This window comes from Anomalospiza imberbis, chromosome 13, assembly GCF_031753505.1.
Source record: "Anomalospiza imberbis isolate Cuckoo-Finch-1a 21T00152 chromosome 13, ASM3175350v1, whole genome shotgun sequence".
NCBI classification, from domain to species: Eukaryota; Metazoa; Chordata; class Aves; order Passeriformes; family Viduidae; genus Anomalospiza; species Anomalospiza imberbis.
In genome coordinates, this window is record NC_089693.1 from 3,066,946 (window position 1) to 3,089,688 (window position 22,743).

The following is a 22,743-nucleotide window of genomic DNA, read 5'->3' on the forward strand; positions in this document are numbered from 1 at the left end:
AAGTCTGTTTGTTATGCTCAGACTCTTTAAAACCTAAAAATCTGGACAGCCAATTCAAAACACAGCCTTGGTTATGACCTTAAGAGAGCAGAACCTCAAGGGGCTGTTGAGATTTCCTCACCTCCTTGATCAGAGAGCCAATGTAGAGCGACGTCAGCGGAGTTTGTTCAGCTGGCTTAACCACCAGAGTGTTTCCACAGCACAGAGCTGGTGCCATCTTCCAAACCAGCATCAGCAGGGGGAAGTTCCACTGCAAGAACACAAGTCACTGGTCAGATCAGCCTGCCACAGTCACCTACTCGCTTCCATGCAGCCTTTTCCCAGCTCAGGGAGGAAAGGAACTGGGAGGAAAGCCACAAAGAGGAGCGTCTGTTTATAATACTGTGTTTGCTTGGGCTAAGGAATACAACTTCCTTGATTTCCCCCTGAGATCCCTGACATTGCTGGCAGTCCTCACACTAATCCTGTAAATTGGACAACCTTCTGCACGATGTGACCTCATTCTTTGAAGGAGTTTGATCACATTTTGTGTAGGATTTTGGCTCTTCACAGATACTGTGTTGGAGGCAGTTTCCTGATGCATCACTTCTGTACAGCATCTGTATGTGGGGAATTACAGAATGCAACTACTCATTGAGAAAAACCTGGTTTTTCTCTGTTAAGCACTAGCTGAGTAGTTAGGAGTTATATAATATCATTCAGTTCCAGTTTATAAATAGGAAGCTGCAGTGAGTTGGTCAGTCATGGAAATCTAGGGGAGGTCTCATACTCCCTTCATATTGTAAATTGTTCCTTTCCAATTAGTTTTCTAATTTGGAATTAGGAACCAGTCCACATCAGTTTTCTCTGTGCTAATCTCTTTCATGTTCATGTATATTTGGGGATCTTGGAGTCTAAGCAAGAAGTGGAAAATCTAGCTCACATTGAATCTCAGAAAGGTCATTTGGCAGCAGAAAAGATTTTTTCATTAAAAATAATTAATGCTGCTTCAGGGATGATGGAAGTAGGCCAACAACAAGGGGACTTCTTGTCAAAACTCAAGCCAAGGGCCTTCAGCTATCAGCAAAGAAGCCAAGTATGTCAGGAATCCACAAATTCACACTTACAAATAAATTACAGTGTTGCTTTTGAGCCACGAGTTCTATTCTAACCCTGAAACAAAGCAGAATTTGGTCTCAAGTGTTATTCTTCAAGTTGCTTCACCCTTTTCCCCAGACCTGTTCCATTTCAGTGATCTTCTCCAATGGCCACATCCCATAATTTTCCCATTTGTCTTTTTCTCCTAAGTTTTCTTGGAGGCCTGGCAGCTTGAGCCATTTACACCTACACTACTTTTCTACAGTTTCAGAGCATGAAATAGCTCCATTAGGAGCTTTCTGCTGCAGAGTGGATGGTGAAAGTAACAGTACAGGACTCCAGGGCTGCCTCATGATATCACCTTGGGATAAAAATCAGCCATATGCTGCACTTCCTAAGAACTTCTCCAGCTAAATAAAAATAAAATATTATTTAAATATAGTCAAGCCACAGGAGAAAGGGAGGCCTATTAATTGCTCTAGGGAAACATAGCCAGAACCTTTTTCAATCAAGTAGGAAATACAAACCCACAGGCTGTTGGTGTTATCAAGATTGAACTGGGAAAAAAATTGGAGAAGATTTGTTCTGAGTAAACTGAAGACAGATGTGGTTTTGTTGATCCCAATCATTCTTTATACAAACACGGTGTTGATCTTAAGTCAAATTTGTTTCTGTACTTTCTGTTGTATTTATTGCTGGTCTAGGGTCAACCTGAGATCTTACAAGCCCCACTCTGTCTCCTACAGTGGCCTTCCAAAGCATCCCTCATGTAGGCTTTTAAAGGGATATTTTCCAAAGCACTGCTGAGTGCCAAAGGTGGCTGACAGTGACAGGGAAATACCTTTTAAAGGGTGATCAGTGTGAGGAACCTGAGATTTTGATCTTAAGTCATAAATTCTGCTCACCTGCAGTCACATTGCTTGCTCAGCCAGAAAAGCTGAGAAGTCACCAAGAGAAATGTTTGATAACCTCCCACTTTGCCTCACCCTGAACACTGCCAAAGAGACCATGTCCTCTCATCACCTGGGGTATAAATTCAGTCCTGCTGAAGGAAAATGCAGAATTTCCCCAGATATCTTTGGGATCTGGTCCAGACCTGGTATTCCCAGGGTCCAGCAAATCCTATGTCCCACATGCATTTCTTACAGTCTTTAACCTTATCTCAAAAGTCAAAATCCTCCATGAACTCTTATTGATCCAAGTACCATATAATCATAGAATATCCTGAGTTGGAAGGGATCCACTGGGATCATCAAATTCCAACTCTTGGACCTACATAGGACAGCACCAAGGATCCCACCACAGGTCTGAGAGCATTGTCCAAAGACTTCTTGAGCTCAGGCAGACTAGGTGCTCTATCCAAACAGAGAATCTTGACACAGTACCATTTGCTTCACAAACTGTAGGATACCACATTCAAAGCATTTTACAACCAGACAGGAACAAAATCTGTCTCCCATGAGCTGTAAAGTCTTCCTGGCTGTCTGTTGAAACAGAGCAAGCAACACATGCTAACACTGGAGGCATTCCAAGAGCTAGCCACACCATCCCCTCAGCAGAGAATGAGACCTCAAGGAAAAGAAAACTCTGTTCAGTGATATTTAGTCCCAGAAAGCAGCCAGACGTAATTAATTGATAATGGATATGATTTAAAACCCAAAACTATGCATCAGCATAAGCAGAAAGCCAGCACTCATGACAAGATGGTTGTCCCAGCAGTGTGAGAGTCAGAGATCTGACTGGTCTCTGGTGACTGGTGTCAGCCTCAGAGAGCAACAGAGCATCTGATTAGGAGACCCACCCTTCCACTGCAGAGCACTTCTGTTGCCAAGAGCAATTGGCATGGGGGTAAAACACAAAACTACATCAGGCCACTGAGATGGGAGTTCCCTGCAGAACAGCTGTGCTTAGCCAGGCAGCAAATGGCTGCAGGGTAGGACGGAGTGCACATGGAATTTCCAGTTCTGTGGGAGATGCAGGGCACCAGCACTGTCACTTACTGGGGTTATGGCTCCACAGACACCCATCGGCTCGTGCCGGGTGAAACAGACAAAATTTTCATCTGCAAGACAAGAGAGTAAAAGGGGACAAAACAGTCAAAATCCTCACTTTTACAGAAAGTGTGTGAGACAACTGCACACTAACAGGTTGGGGACAGAGCTAGACCCCTGTTAGACAGAGAACAGTCTGTTCATCCTGACTCATGCCTTTGGGACACCCCAGTCAGATGCAGATCTGAGTACAGGTCTTGTGCCAGCTTGAAAGCCAAACACCACTCACAGTCACACAGGAACCTTTTAAAACCAGGGTTCAGTTCCTTCTGCCAACTCCCTGTGTTGAGGCTGAGGGAGGAAACTCTTTATCACACTGAAGAGCAAACAAATTTCATTCAGATTGTGTCCTACTGAAAAACACAAAGCACTTGTCTCCCCACGGGAGAGAGTTTTAAAACCCATTTTATACAGGAATCCTGTTCCGTGTGACAGGAATTACACTCCTGGTAAGAAATCATAAAAAGCTGAAACTCTGGAACTAAAGTAGTACCATTCACCTTAAAATACTGCTGTTACTTTTCACAGAGAAAGCAGGAAGAACATTTGCCTTTCAAAGTCATTCTTGCTGAACACCTAGTTTCATTTGGGAAGATGTGACAGAGAGCAAGAACATTTCTAATGATGCTTTTTCAAAGTGATTTCAAATCAGGACAAACAAGCAGTGTCCAAACAAGCAATGCTTTATACCACTCTGAATGAGGGTGACAAATCTCAGTTTATATGACTGACATGGCTGCCTTTGCTGTCTGCACAGACTGAACTAGCTCAGCCCTCCAGAGGCCTTCCTCTGGTGACTAATTTGTCTGTAGTGTCTGTCCTTCACACAGCCTCAGTGACCACCCACATGCAGGGACAAAAGAGGCCAAATTTGAAAATACTCCATATTGCCCATCATGCCACAAGGACATCCATTCTCTTGACTTGTTCTCACCAAAACCATATTTGAACTTCTATACCTGGACCAAAGTGTTCTCTCTGTGCGACTGCTCTGACCAAGTTTCTCTGTTAAAAATGCAACAGAAGAGCCCACACATTATTTTCCATAGATCTATCCAGGCATTAACTAAATTCTCCCAGTAGTTTCAATATCCAAACACATCTGCTTAAACCGCATCCTGAGATAGAAAGGAAGTGCAAGCTATTTTTGCAGGTTTTCAGAAGCCAGCCTTTCCATAGATCTCCCTCCCCCTCAAGCCTGATCCCATCCCAGTTCTGAAACTGGGTCTGAAGGTACTCACCCACTGGAATAGTTCTGCCCTGGATTTTATCAGCCCATCCAGCATAGTACCGCAGTGTTCTTATACAGCCCTCCAGGTCAATGAAATAAGCCTGCAGAAAAGGTTTTCCTGTGTCCATTGTTTCCAGAGTCTGAAAAAAAAAAACAATTTGCAAACAATGTCAGACAAGCCTTTTCTTAAGAAGGAGCTTTTAAAAACCCTCTTCTCAGCTTTATTGTGCCTTGTTCTGAAGATATAAAATGTTCTTCCCTCTTATTTAGAGAATGAACTTGTCAATACAAATAATGCAGAAGGGAAGGCAGACACAGTAACTCTGATGTGTACAGGAGTTGCTTTGTTCAGGGGCACCTTCCCGAAGCCTCCAGAAGGTGAGTGTGGGTGGGATACAGGCTGGGGTCTGGGGCACTGGTCAGAAACAATATGAGTATCATGGCTTCACCCTAACTGACCTTCCAACACAGATGTTCTGGAGTCCAGATGGTGTCACTGAAATCAGGCAGAGCTACTTTCCTTCTATTAGAAAAAAACAATCTAATTTTTCTACTTCATAAGCCTAAACCCAACCTCTGAAAAGCCTCTTGTCCAATGATAAACATACTTTTTAAAGAGTTCTGGTAAAGTAACCTCTGGGCTCATATCTGTGCTGAGCACAGGGCAAGGCAGAAGTTGCCCCCCTGAAGCTGCACTGGTGCTGATCAGCTCTAAACAAAGTCCAGGCTGAGCCTGTGTCCTTCACACTGTTCTGGACATTAGCTCAGGGAATGCTTTGTTCTCCACTCAGGTCATTAAATGGGATATTGGTGCAAATGGCCAGCACATCCATAAAGGAAGTACTATCCCTTGGTAGATGGAAACATCTTTGTTTACACATGAAGTCATACCCTGTCATGCTCCACAGACATTAGGGTCCAAACAGCACTCAAACAGACATTCCCCTTGGAATGGCAAGAATTGTTATCCACTGAATGTCTGCTAAAACAACTGATTTTTATAAGTCATTGCTCAGCACACAGCCAAGGCAGCCAGGGCTGGTTTTCTGCAGTGCAAACAGCAATGCCAAACAAGCCCTCCCAGGCCAGAAGGACAGCAGAAAGCTTGAAGTGTTTTCTGGTTAAAGGAAAAGGAGGGTGCTCCAAAGTCACATCAAAAAGTGAGCAAAAAATAAGCAGAGTTTATTCAGACACAAATATATATGTAATTGTTTTCTTCTCTCTTACTTGCCGCCCAGAACTGTCTTCAGAATGGAATGTTTTGCTTTTGCCCCGCTGAAACTGAAAGCTGCCATGTGGTTGAATGACACTGTGCTGGGGAAAGAGACTCAGCTCATCCTGAGCACATCCCACAGATGTCAATTCCCACTGACCTCAGCAGGGCACTGGCTCAGTTACCTGCACATCTGACAGCATGGAATGTCATAAATGCCTTTCCCTGAAAGTAAAAGTGCAGCACTGAACTGGAGAGTGCTGAGATCCAAGAGCTTAGGTGTGGATGGACAGCAGCCCCAAGCTGAGGATCTCTGGGTGCCATTTGGAAAGATGTACAAGGCCTGTAGAGTCCAAAGGCTTCTACCAACTGAGCACATTTTAGCTCAGGTTCTTATCCCTTTGTTCTGCACCAGCAGGACTCCTCCAGGACAGGATCATGAAACCATTACCAACAGTTCTTCAGTGCAAAAGTCCAAGTTAACACAGCTTCACAGCTATAAAGAGATTTTCCTGAGCCAGTACATTCAGTAGGGAAAGAAACAGTTCCCACTTACACACATTTTAAACTTTGGATGATATCCAGTAAGAGAAAGATTCTCTTTCCAGCCCCCCATTTTAAGGGAAGGAATTTGCACAGAAGTCAAACTCACCTGCATTTTTGTAATAAAGAATGAGTCAGTTGTGGTGGTTTGGTGTGATTTGGTTGTTTTGGTGCATTTTTTTTAATAAGAGCTGGGAGACAGCTATAAACATCAATGATAGTTAAAACAAAAAAAATATTGCTTTGAAAATTTAAGTATTAATATATTTAATCACTTCAATAACTAGCTAAAGTTCTGCAAAAGTCAACTACGTAGGACTGACAGCCTTCTAAAACCCCTAAAATCCTGCAGAAAGAGCAAAAAAGCCATGACTCCTGCATGGATTCTTCTGCCCTTCACGAAGGGAGAGAAAATAAAAATACTAGGTAGATATGGATACACCAGAGGGATGGAGCAGAGTTGTGAGCCAACTGTTGCTGGCTTATCACTGCTCCCAGTACTCACTGCCAGGATGACTCTGTCCCGCTCCAGGAGATCAGCCAGCTTGTGCAGGAGTCGTCCTCTGCTTGGGGCATCCATCTGTCTCCACGGAGAGCCCCTCTGGAACGCTGCCTTTGCTGCCTCCACTGCGTTATCCACATCAGGCTACACAACACACACACAAGAAAACCTCAGCTTACAGGGAAGGAGCTAGACAATGGCACAGAAACCCCCCCAGGCTGCTTCCTGGTTGGTGCTGTAGTGGCCAAAACCAAGTTGTCCAACAAAACCACTTTCATTTCACTCCTGGATTTGAGCTCAAGCCTGGAATATGTTTTATGTTTGGCCTGGGCTCATAAACAACCTTGAGGTCTGAATACCAATTGGGTCTTTCAAGGGTAATTTAATGTAACTGACTTGTTTATAAAATAATCCAGAATCATGTTCCTGCCAATACAGGATGTGACACCGGGGGAGGATGAAGAATCATGACAGGCCACTGGCCTACATGAATTAGCCTCCTCTAAACAAGTGTGGGCAGGAAAATCCCCCATGAGATCAAGATTTTACCCAGGGAAGTAATTACAGCTCAGATCCCACCATCCAGTTCCCCTGGAGCCCATGCCAAGGCAGTTAACACACTGAAAATCACCCTTAGAGCCTACAACACATTCCCAGAACATTTCCACCAGATGGGAAAGGTTTTGCTGTTCAGTGTTATGACAAAGACATTTCCCCTACACACACCGAGTGCCATTGTCCCTTCATCTCCCAACAGCTTTACCATCCTCTGGACCAAATCCAACTCTGTTTAACCAAGTTACTAACCAGATGGGGAGCAAATTCCTCTCTTCCCACACCTGGAGCTTTATCCATTTGCTCTGGCCATGGTATGCCCTGGACTCCTCCCATCACCTCACATACATTGATTAAAAAAGCCAAGCCAAGGGCTCCCAATCCAGTGGAATCTATGGGAACACTGCCACCAACATCCACAAGGCCAAGGCTGTACCCCAAGCATTGATAAAGCTTTGGACAGATTCCTGCTGTATGTAAGGTTTGGCTCAGCCCAAGCCTCACTTCACCTGATGGAGAACTTGCACCTCACTGCAATATCTGGCTCAAAAAGGTGGGAAAGGAGGGAGGGTGTCAGATCTCAATCATTCCTCCCAGCACTTCACCAGTTGCCCTCATCTTTACCTTTTCTCAAGTCTTGTCTGGACACAATTAGGAAACGAGCCTCTGCACTGATCCAACAAGGTCTGGCCACATCCCCCTCATGGGAGGGGATGTGTGGTGCTCAATCAAGAAAAAATGTTGTAGGGAGACACACTGCCTTCATGGTCAAAACTGCAAGTCATCACCCAAGGCAATGGCACCTTACATTAAAATTGGCTCCATTTCTTTAGCAAGAGATCACACAGCTTTGAAACAGTCTGACCTATACTGTCAGGAAAAGAATTCCATCCTTTTGGAAGAGGACTGATGGGAAGCCATTGGAGGAAACTTGTGCTGTCACAGGATGGCTCTGGTCCAGCAAGGGATGCTGGTGGGGCAGAGGTGACCAGAGCCACTGAGCTCACACAGGCAGATCCTGCCTGGGGCCCATCAGCCCCAGCCACAACAGGCCTTTGAATGGCTCACTCTGCTGGAGTTGATCTGGATTCAGCTTGGCACATCACAAAAGCCAGAAGGCACCACCAGCCACTGCACACTCATGTATCCCCCATCCTGCCTGCTGGAATGAAGGCTGAAGCTGAAAGAAGGCAATATTTCATGTGACAGAGCAGGCAAAGGAACATAAGTGTGTCAGGTTTAAACAAGCCTTTCCTTAGCAGCAATTAATTAGCTCTGCAACCAGGCTGGGAGCACAGATGTGCAGGGAACAGGGTCTGCAGTGGCACAATGCCCTTGGTACAGAGGGTCTTCCCTCCACCCTGGCACTCAGAACAGGCATGAGATGAGTGCATGGGCAAAGGACTTCAGTGCATGCCCAGATCTTCCCCAGCCTCTAAAAATGGGAGCACATGAGCCCTGCTGCAGTGCCTGTAGAGACAAAAATGAAGACAACCATCTTTGTCAGACATTCTGGGTACAAATAGTGGCTCAGAGCCTGCACTCATTGTCACACAGGCAAACAGGCTTTCCCTAAACACCCTCAGGGCAGCACCAAGTGACATCCTGAGAGCCTTTCTGCACAGCCTCAATAGGCCTGAGAGACCAGCAAAAACAAGGAAATCCTTCAGGAAGGCTGAAATGCCATTCTTAATCCATCCTGTTATGACTAGGCATTAGGGGAGTCTGAAGGGCAGTTCATTGCAGGCATGTTGCAATAGGTAGGCACAAGGCATGACAAAGTGACTCTGAACTGTCAAGGTGCCAGGAACACCCTGTGGTGCACAAAACCACAGCAGGAGGAGATCCAAGCATCCTGGTGCTCCACTCAGATCTATAACAGATTTACTGAGCATTACATAAAAAGCTCCACCAAGAACATTAAGATTGCAAAGTCTTTACAGTGTTGGGAAATGCCTGCAAACCTTCATACCCACCTGGGGTGTTTGAATTATGATACAACCCCCAGTTACACAATCACATACCTTCCCCCCTGAACAAACTGAACACTGTTCTTTGTTCTAAGCTGCCTCGTCCATCTTCCTCCTCTACCTCAAGGCCTGCTCATTGCTGCTCCTTTTTTCTTTCCCATTCTCTTTTCCTCTCTCCTGCCCCAGCAGCTGGCTGCAGAGCACAGTGAAGACCATCACCCTACTGGCTCTGTGAGTGAAGAAAACACCTGCAAAAAAACCCTTGCTCTGCTTCAATCTCAGAGTGCCCCAGAGTGCTCCTAGTGAGGAGATATGCCAGGAATACAGCACACCCACTGGGGACCCTCTTTCTTCAATTCACCTACTGACTTCTTCGAAAAGCGTCCCCTGTGCACATCTTTGGAAAGGCACTCTTCGGACACAGGGCATGAGCATGTCACAGTTTTTCAGTTACAAGAGGTTCCCTGACCTGCTCCCCTGCAAACAGTCCACAGATTGAATTGCTTTAAATTCCAAACTTGGATTTAAAACAGCTACAAACAGCATCCTAACAGCCTGAAATGTCCAAAATTATTATGGAGGGCATTGCAAGTCTGCTGAGTGGTCTTACCTCAGTCTGTCACTACAATCTGAAGGGGACAGGCTGACTGAACAGATCCCTCTCACAACCCTTCAAAGATCCACATGAGATTGAACTGTTTAGGAATGATCATGATGGAGACTTGACAGTCACAGCTGTGGAGCTGCAGCCCATTCTCTGAGGCAACTGAGCTGGGCACTCCTTTGAGGAAGGAGCACTTTTCCCCTGTTCTTGATGGATGTCAGCAAGCTGCTAGAAGGAAAAAGCCTGTCTCCAAGTGTTAGGGCCAGCACCAGAGTCACTCTTTTTCCATTATCAACCCGGCAAACAGTTGGACACTAAGCTTTTATTTGTGAGGTATATTCCAGCATCTAGTGGAAACATCCACCATTTTATTTTCAGGGCGTCTTTTTCCACACAGACTTTTCTTTATCCCTCAACTGTCCCATCAAGGACAATTCTGTAACTAAAGAACAGACAACAAAACCTTTGCTTCTAGGCTTATAAAGCATTGGCCAAGTTTCAGCACCAGACTAGACTGTCATCACTGAGATATCAGCTGCCAAATTTCCACCCCTCACGTGCAGCCTAAGCAAAACACTCTGCGTGGCCAGGGAGGGGCAGGTTTCTGTTCAGGGCTTGGGAAGGGGAGTTCTGCTCCCAGCCTGCTGTGAAGGCAGAGCCAAACATTGGCAGAGCACAGCTGAAGGCAGTAGCAGGAGCTGCCACCCCTGCAGTGGCACTGGCCAGCACAGCAAGGACAGTGGCACATGGGGACAAGGCACTGGAAAGCACCACGGAGCACAACTCACACACCTCACCACTTCCTGTGGTGACTCCAGCAGACTGGAGTTGCAGCCCCACGAGGGGATGAACCAGAGCAAGGGAAGTCTCAGGGACCTTGGTTTGCCAGAAGAGAGTAGGACATGGTCAAATGTCACCAGAAGGCAGACAGCTAGCTGGGGTGGTTGTCACACATCACTCTTTAATTAATGCAGATCCAGGTCTAATCCCCACTCACTGTCCTGGAAAAATCTAGTTAGAGCAAAATATTGTTTTAAAAGGTGTGATGTATAGAAGAGGCTTTCAGCACCTAAAGCACAGCTAGCTTACATTTTTGGCTGCAATTTCCACTAAGAAATCAATCACCTATATTGAGTATTCAGAGGGAGAGAGCTCCACTTCCTGCAAGCCAGAAGCTGAATTCAGACAGGGACAAATCTCAAGGAGGCACAACTGGTCTGTTAGTTCTGTACAACAATTTTTTTAGCCAACACTGAGAAGCAGGCACAAACTGCTCATGTAATACTCTATAGCTGCTTGAGGAGACACTTAGCTCAGGGAACAATAACAACGTCATGGTTTCTGCCTATCAAAATACAGTTGCATCAGTCAGCTTCAATTCCACTGTTTACATGCCACTGCAATTAAACACAGTTGTGTCCTACCCAGTCAGGATAGAGAAATGACACATAATGTTTGTTCTGCCTCAATGTGTAATTGCCCCATGGATGCACAGATCCCCAGTGGCAGTAAGTCTTGGAGGCTGCCTCACAAGCACTGGACAAGCTTAAATATCAAGAAAAAGTGCAGGCAGAAATGGCCACACTGCCCATCGCTTACTGCCCACAGCAACGAGCTACCAAAGCCCTGGCACAGCACAGCAGCTGTGAATCACCTTCCCATGACTTCCTGCACAAAGCCAGATGTTGGCCCAGCTCTTTTCCATAGGTCAGACCAGTTGGCCCATACATGATGAGCTGTTTTGGACAAAAAAAGTGTCACATGTGATCATTCCTCACCTCAGGCTGTTACCAAACCCAGGCAGTTACATCTCAGGTTACTCTACAGCACACCAGGGCCAGCCAGGGACTACTAAAGCTCTTGAGATACTGGTTTGGTTTTAGTGAGAGTTTCCACATCTGTGCAGGAGGCCAGAACCCACAATATCAGCTAGAAAAGCAGCACCACATCTCCAGCAGCAAGTGGTCAATGTTTGCATGACTGAGCTTAAACTCCCCCAAGCACTCAGGTTATTTGTGTTTAAAAAAAGGGGGAGTTTCAGTTCAGTGTCTCCAACATGCTGCCCTGCAGCACAGGAGAACCCAACACACCGCCAACACAGGGCCCAAATCCTGTCAGGGGTGAGCACACACCACCATTGCTATTTCCTCAGGCTGGCTACTTCCTTCCAGTCTATGGCACAAGAATGATGCTCAATCTCATTCCTCTGACAGTGTTCAGCAGCCAGTTCCTACCAGGGAAAGTGCTTCTGACAAGCTGGCCAGGGTTGATGCCACCCAGCCCATGTAATTCTTGAGCAGCACATCCAGTGTCCCAGACCTCCAGCTCAGGCTGGCCAGATGAATGTTGTTGTAAAAAGTCAGCTTTTCCTCTGTGTGTTTCCCTACAAAAAGAAATCCCCTGGAAAATGTCTTTTGCACTGCTTGTCCAACAACACTTACCTTATCTCCTTCCTCAATGTCACAAATTTTCTCCAGTGTTGAAGGGTTGTAGGTGGGGAACTTCTTTCCACTTGTAGACTCGTGCCATTCATTGTTAATAAATATCTGAAGAGAGAGCAAGAGGAGTGGGATGGGCAGGAGAAAGAAAAACAACTGATATAGACAAAAAAAAAACCAAAAAACCCACAAGTGCTCCTCGAAGGTCCAGAGGCTCTTCAACTTCCATCCATGGCAGAGTCAAGTGTGCTTAGTCTCTCTCCAAGGGACACTGCTGGCAATACAGAAGCATTTCTACAAGCCTTGTGCACCCAGTTTTGAGCCAGAGGAAGGCAGAGCACAGGTCCCACAGAGAACAACGCTGGGATTTGGCAGTGAGAAATGGGCAGTTTTTGAAATACATCTCCATGGGAACAGCAAGCAGACACCAAGAGAAACTTGCATGGTTGAGGCAGAAGGAGCCCCCTGTTACATGTTGCTGTACAATTATTATTTGGCTGTTTCTGCCCTGCCCTGGGCTACCTCCACAGCTTGCTCCCCCTCCTGCAGTGTCCACAGGAGAAGGGTTCTGGCTCGGTTCTACCCCACCATGCCTTGTCACAGGCCAGATCAAGCCTCCCACGTCACTTAGAGTCATCTGTGACAAGATTTAAGTGTTTCAAAATATTGCATTTCCAGAGCAAGAACAAACAGTCCCAGCATTGCGTAACTGAAAATGCATTAAATACTGGAGTGTTGTTACTCACTGTAAACAGAGCATGAATACCTATATACAATTAATTGATTCAACATGCATCTTATCCACGCTGTGATCTGACTTGGCAGTGTTATATTTTATAAATATACTTTAAATAAGATTAGATGAAGTAATCTTTATTAGTAGCCTGCTAGTGGCTGTAAGCTAGTACTTTTATTTGGAAGCCATCCACATTTGCAATCTTGTTTATGAGTCTCTACACACCACCAGGAGATTAATGTTGCATCTCTTACATTCGGAATTCCCACTGCTTTGGGTCATAGTTTTCTTTCCTTGAGCAGCTTTTTTTCCTGAAAGGACTTTTTCTTATTATTTCTGCATAAAGCATCCAAAGTGTAATTGGTGTAGAAGCTGCACTGCTGGACCCACCTGTTTCACACAGGCTGAGAAAAAGAAAATTTCACAAAAAATGTTGCCAAGGGAAGCCAAAAGAAAAGATACAATGTTAGAAATATTAACTCCAGTTTAGGACACCAGTTCTCCCAAACTACTCTGTTATCCAAGTGCTACATTTTAACATTTACACATTTTAACCTCAGTTTTTCTTTATTTCCCTAATGAAGAAAAGTCATATTCCAAATGTGGGAAATACGACAGGAACCATAAAATTACAGTATCAGGTATATGCTCACAAACTAAGGACTGGGGAAGGATACTGATTTTTCCTTTGCATTCAATGCTAATTCTGTGGGAAAGTGATGTTCCTACCAAGCAGTAAAACACAAGAGTGACAGGATCAGGCTGTTTTAAATGTAACGTATACACTGCCATCATTCTGGGAATCCACCACACATCACGAGCCCTTGGTGCCAGGAGTTGAAATCAAATTGAATAGTATATCCCCAGTTCATGCTTCATAGCCAGAATTTGAGACAAGGAATTGTGGACAGATCACTTCCATCACACATCCATGACATGCACTAAGCTGCTCTATAAGAAAGATCTTTGTTGAAAAACTTTGCCTCTCCCCCAGCCCCATAACTGGTATAACCAAAAATAAAAATCCTCTCTAAGCAGAAGGAAGCATGCTGTCAGCTGTAAACATCTGGTGAAACTCAGAGCTTGCACAAAACCCCTCACAGTTTCATGAAAATTGACTGCTGCTCATTATTTTCTCACATGCACTGGGAGCATCAGATCAAACATCAAACTCACACTTTTAATTTATGTTGGTTTCCACTTTAAAGATACTACCTTGACTCTTTTAGCGCTCACAGTCTCTGGCAAACTGTGGAACATAAACTGTGTGTTTGAAAACATACACGGCTGCAGGATAAGATCCCTAAGGAGTGTTTAAAAGTGTTCACAACAATAAAAATAACAAAAACCAGAACATTTGGATGTTTAAGAAGAACTCAAATGGCCGTGTCCATTTTGGACGCAGGAAAGAGCTGTTTGTGCAGCATTACGCCACTCTGCAATCAGCAGCTGCAGATCCAATTTGCTGCTAAATTGCAAGTTTATCTGACAAATAAAGAGTAGATAAATTTTGGATGTTAAAAAATTAATCTAGTCCACTGATTACTCCTAATTGCTAATCCGTTTCAGCACTTTGGATGCATAATTCAAATCAACACCTCACTGGATAAACTATCGCCGTTCACTCCTTCTTGCTACAAGGGAATAAGCTTCAAATTTTGTTTTTTCTTAATACTTAACATAAAAATGCAACAGTAACACACTCATTCAGCCCCTCCAGCTCTTTTAGTCCAGGCACAAAGTTGAAATTATAGCAGCCAAGGCTCCTCAGCAGTAACCAGCCGAGACGCTCTCCCCACTGCGCAAGGCAGCGGGTCAGGCTGTCGTGGAACAAAAAGCGACTCGGCGATTGCAGAGCTACAGCTGCACTGGGAGCAGGGATTTCTGCAGCCCTGCTCAGCTCCAAGCCAGCCCCACCTCTGAGGGACAGAGATATCAAGCTCAGGAGCCTTTGGTTTATACCAAAAGGTCAGGAGCGACTGTTTAAAGGGAAACTCAATGGAGAGCGGAGAGGTGACGGTTTGTGTGGGCTCAGTGCCCGACTCCTCAACCCGTGGGGCCGCCATGGAGTTGGGACGAAGAGCCACCAACACGAGCACTGCTCCTCTCGTGGAGCTGCAGGATGGCTCCAGTCTCACGGCAGAGCCTTTCCACAAGGCCCAGTCCTGCCGGACACCGGCCCCGTGCTCACCACCTCCCAAACCCACCACTGGCACCGAGCCACCTCCCCACAGGGGTGCTGTGGGTCAAGGACACTCGAACACAACCCCAGCAAGCGGCTCTGAGGGATAAAACCTTCCTCGCCCTGCCCAGGCTCACCCCATCCAAATCGGATTTTGCTGAGCGCCAGCGGGGAGCTGGAGGCGTTCACTGGTGGGTTGGGAGGGGAAGATGGTGTCAGGCACCACAGCCAGGGAGAGGAGCCCAGGGCGCCTAGGGCAGAGCAACAGCTTTGGTGGAGTTATTTGATTAAAAAGAAAAAGGTAGGTTTTGGGCATTAGGGACTGGGACAAGTGCTGCTCCATTAGAAACGCCACTGTCATCTGCTTGCTCAACCTCAAACCCCCATAAACCTACTATCTCAGACAGCAGAAGGAATTAGAGAAGCTAAGAAAAACAACACTGAGGGGGAAAATTTGGTGTTAAAAATATAACATCTCACCGCCACCCTGACTCCACCGAACATCGGCGACACCACGGCGAAACCCACCCGCCGCCCAGCGCCCCACGCCTGGCGGCCTCACCTTGGTGTATTTCACCTCCAGGCTGCGCAGGGGCCGCGGCAGCGGGGGCACTTTCTTGTCGGGCTGCCCGTTCTCCACGGCGCCGTTGAGGGCTGCCATGGCCCCGCCGTCGAGCCCGCGCGCCTTCTGCCCGCTGACAGCGCCCGCGCCGCCTTAAGAGCGCCGCGCGCGCCGCCCGCCCGCCCCCATTGGCCGCCGCCCCCCGCCTCGCGCGCCGGCCCCGCCCCCCGCGCCCCGCCCCGGCCCCTCGCGCGGCCGCAGGTGACGGGCGGCGCCGCCCCACAGGGCTCGCACAGCGCTCCCCGAGGGCGCCTCACGGGATCCCGAAGGACGCCCCTCGGGATGCCAAGGGGCTCCCAAAGGGTTCTCCACGCGGTTGCAAGGGATTCTACTCAGGCCACAAACGGTTCCCCGCAGGGCTCTCCACAGAATCCCAAAGGGCTCCCGCCCCACGGTCCCCACAGGGCTCGCACAGCGCTCCCCGAGGGCGCCTCACGGGATCCCGAAGGACGCCCCTCGGGATGCCAAGGGGCTCCCAAAGGGTTCTCCACGCGGTTGCAAGGGATTCTACTCAGGCCACAAACGGTTCCCCGCAGGGCTCTCCACAGAATCCCAAAGGGCTCCCGCCCCACGGTCCCCACAGGGCTCGCACAGCGCTCCCCGAGGGCGCCTCACGGGATCCCGAAGGACGCCCCTCGGGATGCCAAGGGGCTCCCAAAGGGTTCTCCACGCGGTTGCAAGGGATTCTACTCAGGCCACAAACGGTTCCCCGCAGGGCTCTCCACAGAATCCCAAAGGGCTCCCGCCCCACGGTCCCCACAGGGCTCGCACAGCGCTCCCCGAGGGCGCCTCACGGGATCCCAAAGGACGCCCCTCGGGATGCCAAAGGGCTCCCAAAGGGCTCTCCACGCGGTTGCAAGGGATTCTACTCAGTGTCTCAAGGGATTCCCCTCAGGCCACAAACGGTTCCCCGCAGGGCTCTCCACAGAATCCCAAAGGGCTCCCGCCCCACGGTCCCCACAGGGCTCGCACAGCGCTCCCCGAGGGCGCCTCACGGGATCCCAAAGGACGCCCCTCGGGATGCCAAAGGGCTCCCAAAGGGCTCTCCACGCGGTTGCAAGGGATTCCCCTCAAGCCACAAACGGTTCCCCGCAGGGCTCTCCACAGAATCCCAAAGGGCTCCCGCCGGGTTCCCCTCAGGGGTCCCACACAGTCCCTCAGCGCTCCCCAAAGGGCTCGGACATTGCTCCCTCAGGGCTCCCCGTGGTGTCCCCTCTGCTCCCCTCAGCGCTCCTGCAGGGCTCCCCCAGAGCTCCACGCACAGCTCTGGCATTGCTCCCCACAGGACGCTGCAGGGCTCCCCGCAGCCGAGGGCAGTAAGGGAGGGGAGCAGGATGTGCCCAGATGGGCTCTGGGGAGTAGAATAACCATCCTGGCTTCCCCCAAAGGGTGGCACTGGGGTGGGCGTGGGAGGATGTGCCCTCTGCTGCCTTCTGCCTCTGCGTCCCACCCGAACCCACCCAGAAGTCATTCATGGGAGAGCTCTTGCAAGGGTCTCCACGGGAATAACACCACTGTCTCCCAGCAATAAGGGCCTTTTTCTGCTATTCCTGGAGCTCTGACATCCTTACCTCAACCTGCTGCACCTCATCCTTCACTCAGTGCCTCTGGAGATCTTTCTAGGACTGACAGTAAGAGAAGAACATGACATCAAATTTGTGCTGTGCATCTGACAGCAGCTCCTCCACATTGCTGTGTGCGTACGGGAGTCTGGGACCAGTTTGCCCATCCCAGTCTGACTATTCCAGTTGAAGGACTCCAGCCGGCTGGGGCAGGACCAGGTCCTTCCACTGGAAAGTCCTACACTGATAACAGCATATTCGTGTCCCACTCAGCCAACCTCCAGCATGGTGCTCATAGTAGTGTACTTGGAGTGTCGAGAAAGATGCTGTCTTTCGAGAAGTCTTAAAGGATATGGAACATGTCTTAAGTGACAGATCTAGGCTCTGAGCCTGAACAAGTTCATTATGTATTGCTTAACTTTATTCTGCATAAAATATGTGTAAGTCTTTGCAGGCTGAGGGCCAGGACACTCAGAGCACCCTCACACCCCCACACACATGGAAGATAATATAACATATTTTCCATATAACAAGTGGCAAGATGCCAGAAGTTATCTTCCAAAATGTTCTGCAGAATCTGTAATCCCCAGCAATAGTCAGCGCTTTGCTGTTAGAATGCTTAAAAATACTCAGAGCTTCCAAAGGCAGATAGCCTGTGATATCACAGTGGCATAGATTTAGTGCTGATTCAGAAGGGAAAGTACCTTGATGAATTTAGCCCCACTCCCTGCAACTTGCAGGATGTTTTTGGAGGTCCTCTGCCCAGGTGAAAACCTATCTGATGGTGACTGGTGCAGAAATGCTTATTTCTAAGCTGTCCATTTTTAACTGTCCAGTTGCTATTTCCCACAAAAGCTACAAATGCACCCAAGCTAGAAGAAATCTCTTAGCCATACCCCAATGTATTCCTAGCCCCAATGAAGAGGAGTTTATCCATTTCTGTCTGTACCTTGCCCACAGAAACACTCAGTGGAAGTGGAAAGTACTTTTGCAATTAGAGGACAAAATATCAGGATGAGGAGAATGATGAATAAGAAGTTCCAGAACAAGCGGTGTCTAAAGAGTCATTCCAGTGGGTTGTCTCATGTGGAATGACCTTGTCTCTTATCTCTGATGAGGAAGATTTTATACAAGACACTCCTGGGAAAATTATTGCCTCTTCGAGTTAATGTTGGTGCAGTGTGAGATACATCTAAGGCAGAAATTCCATGGACAGGGTTTGGGGATGTGTAAGACTTTTAAAAGGTTGTACAGAGTGAAAGAAGGGTGAGTCAGCAACATATGAATGAGCTGAAATAATAGTCTTCAATGGATACACATAGCTGTGTGCAGTGTTTCCTCTGATAGCGTCACAGGAAGAGTAACAGAATGTTCTGCTGTCAAAGAGTCTTGTGGACACTGACTGGTCCCTTGTTGGGCAAACTCAATCCTGGCATAAAGGGAAAGTCCACCAGCCCCAGAAGAGTTGTGTGTTTCGTCACCAGATGTGTCTTTTGTGCTTCTACCACGTCACAGGGGTGGAAATACTCACGTCTCCAGACTTCTGAGTGGGAGAAGCCCTAAAAGCATCAGCAGAGCCCTGATCAGAACAAATGTGAGACATTTTACATTCATTCCTGTGCCTCAGGAAGGGCATGCCACCACTAGGATAAAGGGACTGAAAAAAGGGGTTTTACCTAAGTTTGGCAGAGTTGATCAATACGTTGGAAACACGAGCAGGAGGAGAAGCGTCTGTCGATGAGAGGCCACATCGCTACTGAGTTACCCTGCTGTGTTCTCCTGTCGCAGAGATCTCGGCAGGGTGTCCTTAACCTGCTGCAGCGACAGCAATGGCTGTGCATTGCCTGGAGCTGCTCTGCAGAGCTGCATCTCACAGAGAGTTGTTATGCTGCCAGTATACCTGCTCTGCTCTGCCAAGCAGAACAAAGATCACCTTCCTACTGCTGGGTTGGACATGTGCACTCTTAAATCTGCCACCGTGTGTGAGACCCGACCACAGCTCTCTGTGCTGTCCTGCCTGCCTGTGCCAAGCACAGTCCTAGGACATGTTCCTGCTATGATGTTGCTGTCTCCCTATCTTTTAGGGATGCCTGTAGGAATTAACTTATCTTACTTCCCAACCCTATATAACCTTAATGAATTCCCCTTAATGAAGAGGATATTGCTGGTGGTAACTCCTCCAAATACACTCTGCCGTATCTTATGCCCTGGCTCCAGCCCAGAAATATGGGGAATTGTATACAGAGGCTCAGTGAAGACATCTCCAGACTACCTGGAAATAGGGCATTTCTAGACCCCTTTGGCATCCTGCCCCATGGATGAAGACAGATTTGGCAATGGGGCACATATTAGAGGGCTGTGTTTGCCCAGCCAGTGGTGCTGTAGCCATTGACAGATACTCTACAAACTGATCAATTGATATTCCAGAGATTTTATTTTTTTCACCTAGATCTCAGCCTGTGCTTCCAGCTGACCAGCAGTGCTGTAGCTGTGTAGAGCACTCAACCTGGCACAGAGCCAAAGCTTATCCCACTTATTTTCCATATACCCTGAAGCCCATGCACACACAAACATAAATACGTGTGTGAAACAATATACTCTGAAAGGCTACTGAGGCTCTACGCTCCAGCATTCAGCAGCCTGGAGTGTCCAGAATTTGCCTGGTTTTCCTCATCCAGATGAACTGTAATTGAGTTATCCACGCCCTTTTCCTACAGGCATCCCCCTCTCTCTGCATTGGCAATGCTTGCTGCTCCTGAGGGAGCAGCTCCCCTCATGATTTATTCTCCTCTTGTTTAATGTGCAGCGAAGGGGCTTTTTACTGCCTGTTATTCAAACTGTGCTTTGGGCACAAAATTATTCATTTCCGTATGGTTTTTCCATGGTGCTCATGACAGCAGTGTCTGAGAGTTTCACATGCACTGTTCCCTTTTCCAGTCATTTTGAGAGGATGCTGACCCTGTATTATCAGTGAGGAAAGAAGGCAGGCAGTGATGAATAAAAGAAGGGTCTTCATGATTTCAGATTCTCGATGTGAGTCACCCACAGCCCGAGTGCTTTGATGACAGATATTCGGAGCTCAGCTCCAGCAGTCATTGCACAATCTACAGATCTCCAACCTAAACACCCAGGTAAGGCAGAAAGTGCTGGTGAGTGCATTTCTCCCCAGTGACGTTAATCTGTGAATTTTCTGGTTTTTGGAAGTTTACCATTCCTGTAACTTTTATTTCCCATGCGTAGTTCTCTAGAGTTTGAGTCAATTCTTCTAAGCAAACTTAAAATCCATAAATTTCATCAGTCTTGACCAAATTTGCCGTGATACAGGTCAACAGCAAGATGGACTGTTCTGAACTGTGGTGTGATTGGCATCTTGTGGGCTCCCTGGTAGAAGTGACTGACTGGTAGGGACTGGCCATCTGAAGGCAGTGAGACGTGCTCTGCCATCACATTTTGATTTACTTTGTTTTTCCTAATATTTTCTGACTGCAAGATAGTGATAATTGAAGTGCTGCCTTCAGTTGTGAAACACATTGCAAATATCACCAAATTAATGAAAAAATCTGCCATTTTTTACCAAAACAAGTTCTACTCATTTTATCAAAGTATTCACATACAATTTCAAAAGGATTTGAATCCAGAGAGGTGCCTTAAAAAATCAAAATAAAAAAGATCAGCCTGTCCTGAAGATACCTTGGAAATGGTATGTCCTACATGAGGGTTTTTCTTGTATCAATACAACCTTAATTAAGCTGTGCTGATGCCTTGCCTACAACCCTCCTGCATCACAGTAGTGGAGAGGGGTTGTAGGCATGGGATATATTTTGGAGTATGAGCAGCCCCATGAACTCAGCACCCTCTGGTATTTGTGCTGCTCTTCTCGTGCCCTGTGGGTTTAAGCTTCACTTTTAACATGTGTGGCACTGAAGAACAGTTTCTTTCCCTGTTCCTCTCCACCTTCAAAAGTCCTATTAGCAAAGGTGGAGAGAGGCGATGTGAGATATTATAAGATGCTATTTGTGCAAACATTTGTAATCCTAAACATGATCTCATGATGCAAACCAGGACTTTGACGGCTCAAGACAAAACAGTCTTTTTATGCTTTGTGCTGTAATTACTTCATGAAGCAAAATCCTCAGTCAAATGATTTTCTTCATGCATATCAGAGGTATTAAACTGCGACTGTGCACAAGGATTGGCCTTTCCTTTAGCCTGGCTCCAACAGTAAATTGGAAAAGTAAGTGGCAAGGAAATAACAAACAGCTGAACATTTTGAAGCCTTTTCTATTAAAACAAGGTCTATTTCATCTAGTCTTCACTTCTCCCTGCCCGGCCAAGCACTGGAAGATGAGGAGAATGGGAGCAAGCACAGAAGCAAGTGCAAGATAACCTACTAAGATAGTGTCTGTGCTGTGGAGAAATTCAAGGACCTGTTTCCTTACAAACCATTCAGTGTGTCTGGCACCGCAGAGCTGATGGGAACCACTCCCCTGCATTGATCTGGCGATGAGGACCTGAAGATTATTTGCCTACAAACAGCTATTGTTTGCAGGATTGGCAAATGAAAAAAAACAAATATGTTTGTTTTCTCCACAGATCATGTTGCTTCCTACTTTCTCTTGATAAGAGGCATTTGGGGACGGTTCCCAGGTTTTGGAAGCAGTGGTTGTCTAGGCAGGAACTAAGAAGCCCAAAATGTGCTTTCTTCTTCTGCTCCTTCCTCCCTTGTCTCTTTGCTCTCACTCATCTTCACATCTGTTCTGGGCCCAATGCCCAGCAGTTCTGCATTAACGCCTCAGTACACACAGGCTCACACAGCTGAACAGTTCGCAATGCAACGTACCCAGTGCCGTCATGTCTTCCCGAATCAAGCTCCTGCAAACCAGTTTTGTTTACGGGAAGAATCACTTGGCTTCAGAATGCTACTTCTGAGCTGTGCCCAGCTGACTCGAGACACTCCAATGGTTTTGCAGGGCGCCATCGTGAATCTAGAAAATACAGAACAGAGCAGGTAAACAAACATCCCTAAAGATGATCCCGTCTCAGACCTTGATCCTGCAAACCCACACGGGCTTAATGTTAAGCACATGAACAGTCCCAGATGACTTCAGCAGAGCTACTCACATGCTCACAGTGCAAAGCATTTGCCAGATCAGAGCCTTTATGTCTAATTGCAAAATAAACGGCAAGTCTCCCAGTTCTATCAACTGTAATGAATTGTTATTAGCAGCACAATTTAAATAGCTGCGGGGCAGATCCCTGGCAGACCACTGGGGATAAAGTGATGCAGACTTGTTGCAACAGAACCTGGAAATACTTTTTCCTGGATAAATTGCCATGCCAGTCATATGAAACACTAACACTGTGATGAGGTTGTTTTTGTAGGCTTTGACCTGTGCAAGGCGCTTTTTTTTTTTTTTTTTTTTTTTTTTTTTTTTTTTTTTTTTTTGTGGCTATTCG

The 22,743-nt window shown here is 47.0% G+C and overlaps 1 protein-coding gene and 1 long non-coding RNA gene across 2 annotated transcripts in view; one reads left to right on the forward strand and one right to left on the reverse strand.

The window, feature by feature from the left end:
- The window catches only part of ALDH1A3 (aldehyde dehydrogenase 1 family member A3), a 34,033-nt gene extending 18,213 nt beyond the window's left edge, over positions 1–15,820 (reverse strand). Inside the window, exons 1-6 of the mRNA XM_068203610.1 lie at positions 15,665–15,820; positions 12,188–12,292; positions 6,621–6,761; positions 4,370–4,499; positions 3,078–3,139; positions 122–250 (exon numbers count right to left, since the gene is read on the reverse strand). Coding sequence (XP_068059711.1) covers positions 122–250; positions 3,078–3,139; positions 4,370–4,499; positions 6,621–6,761; positions 12,188–12,292; positions 15,665–15,763 — 666 coding nt within the window. The 5' untranslated portion in view covers positions 15,764–15,820. The remainder of the gene's footprint in view (positions 1–121; positions 251–3,077; positions 3,140–4,369; positions 4,500–6,620; positions 6,762–12,187; positions 12,293–15,664) is intronic.
- A 1,232-nt stretch (positions 15,821–17,052) lies between these two features.
- LOC137481727 (uncharacterized) lies at positions 17,053–22,486 on the forward strand. Its single transcript, XR_011003619.1, has 2 exons — positions 17,053–20,417; positions 21,596–22,486. It is a non-coding gene; the product is annotated as an uncharacterized lncRNA (long non-coding RNA).
- The last annotated feature ends 257 nt before the right edge of the window (positions 22,487–22,743 follow it).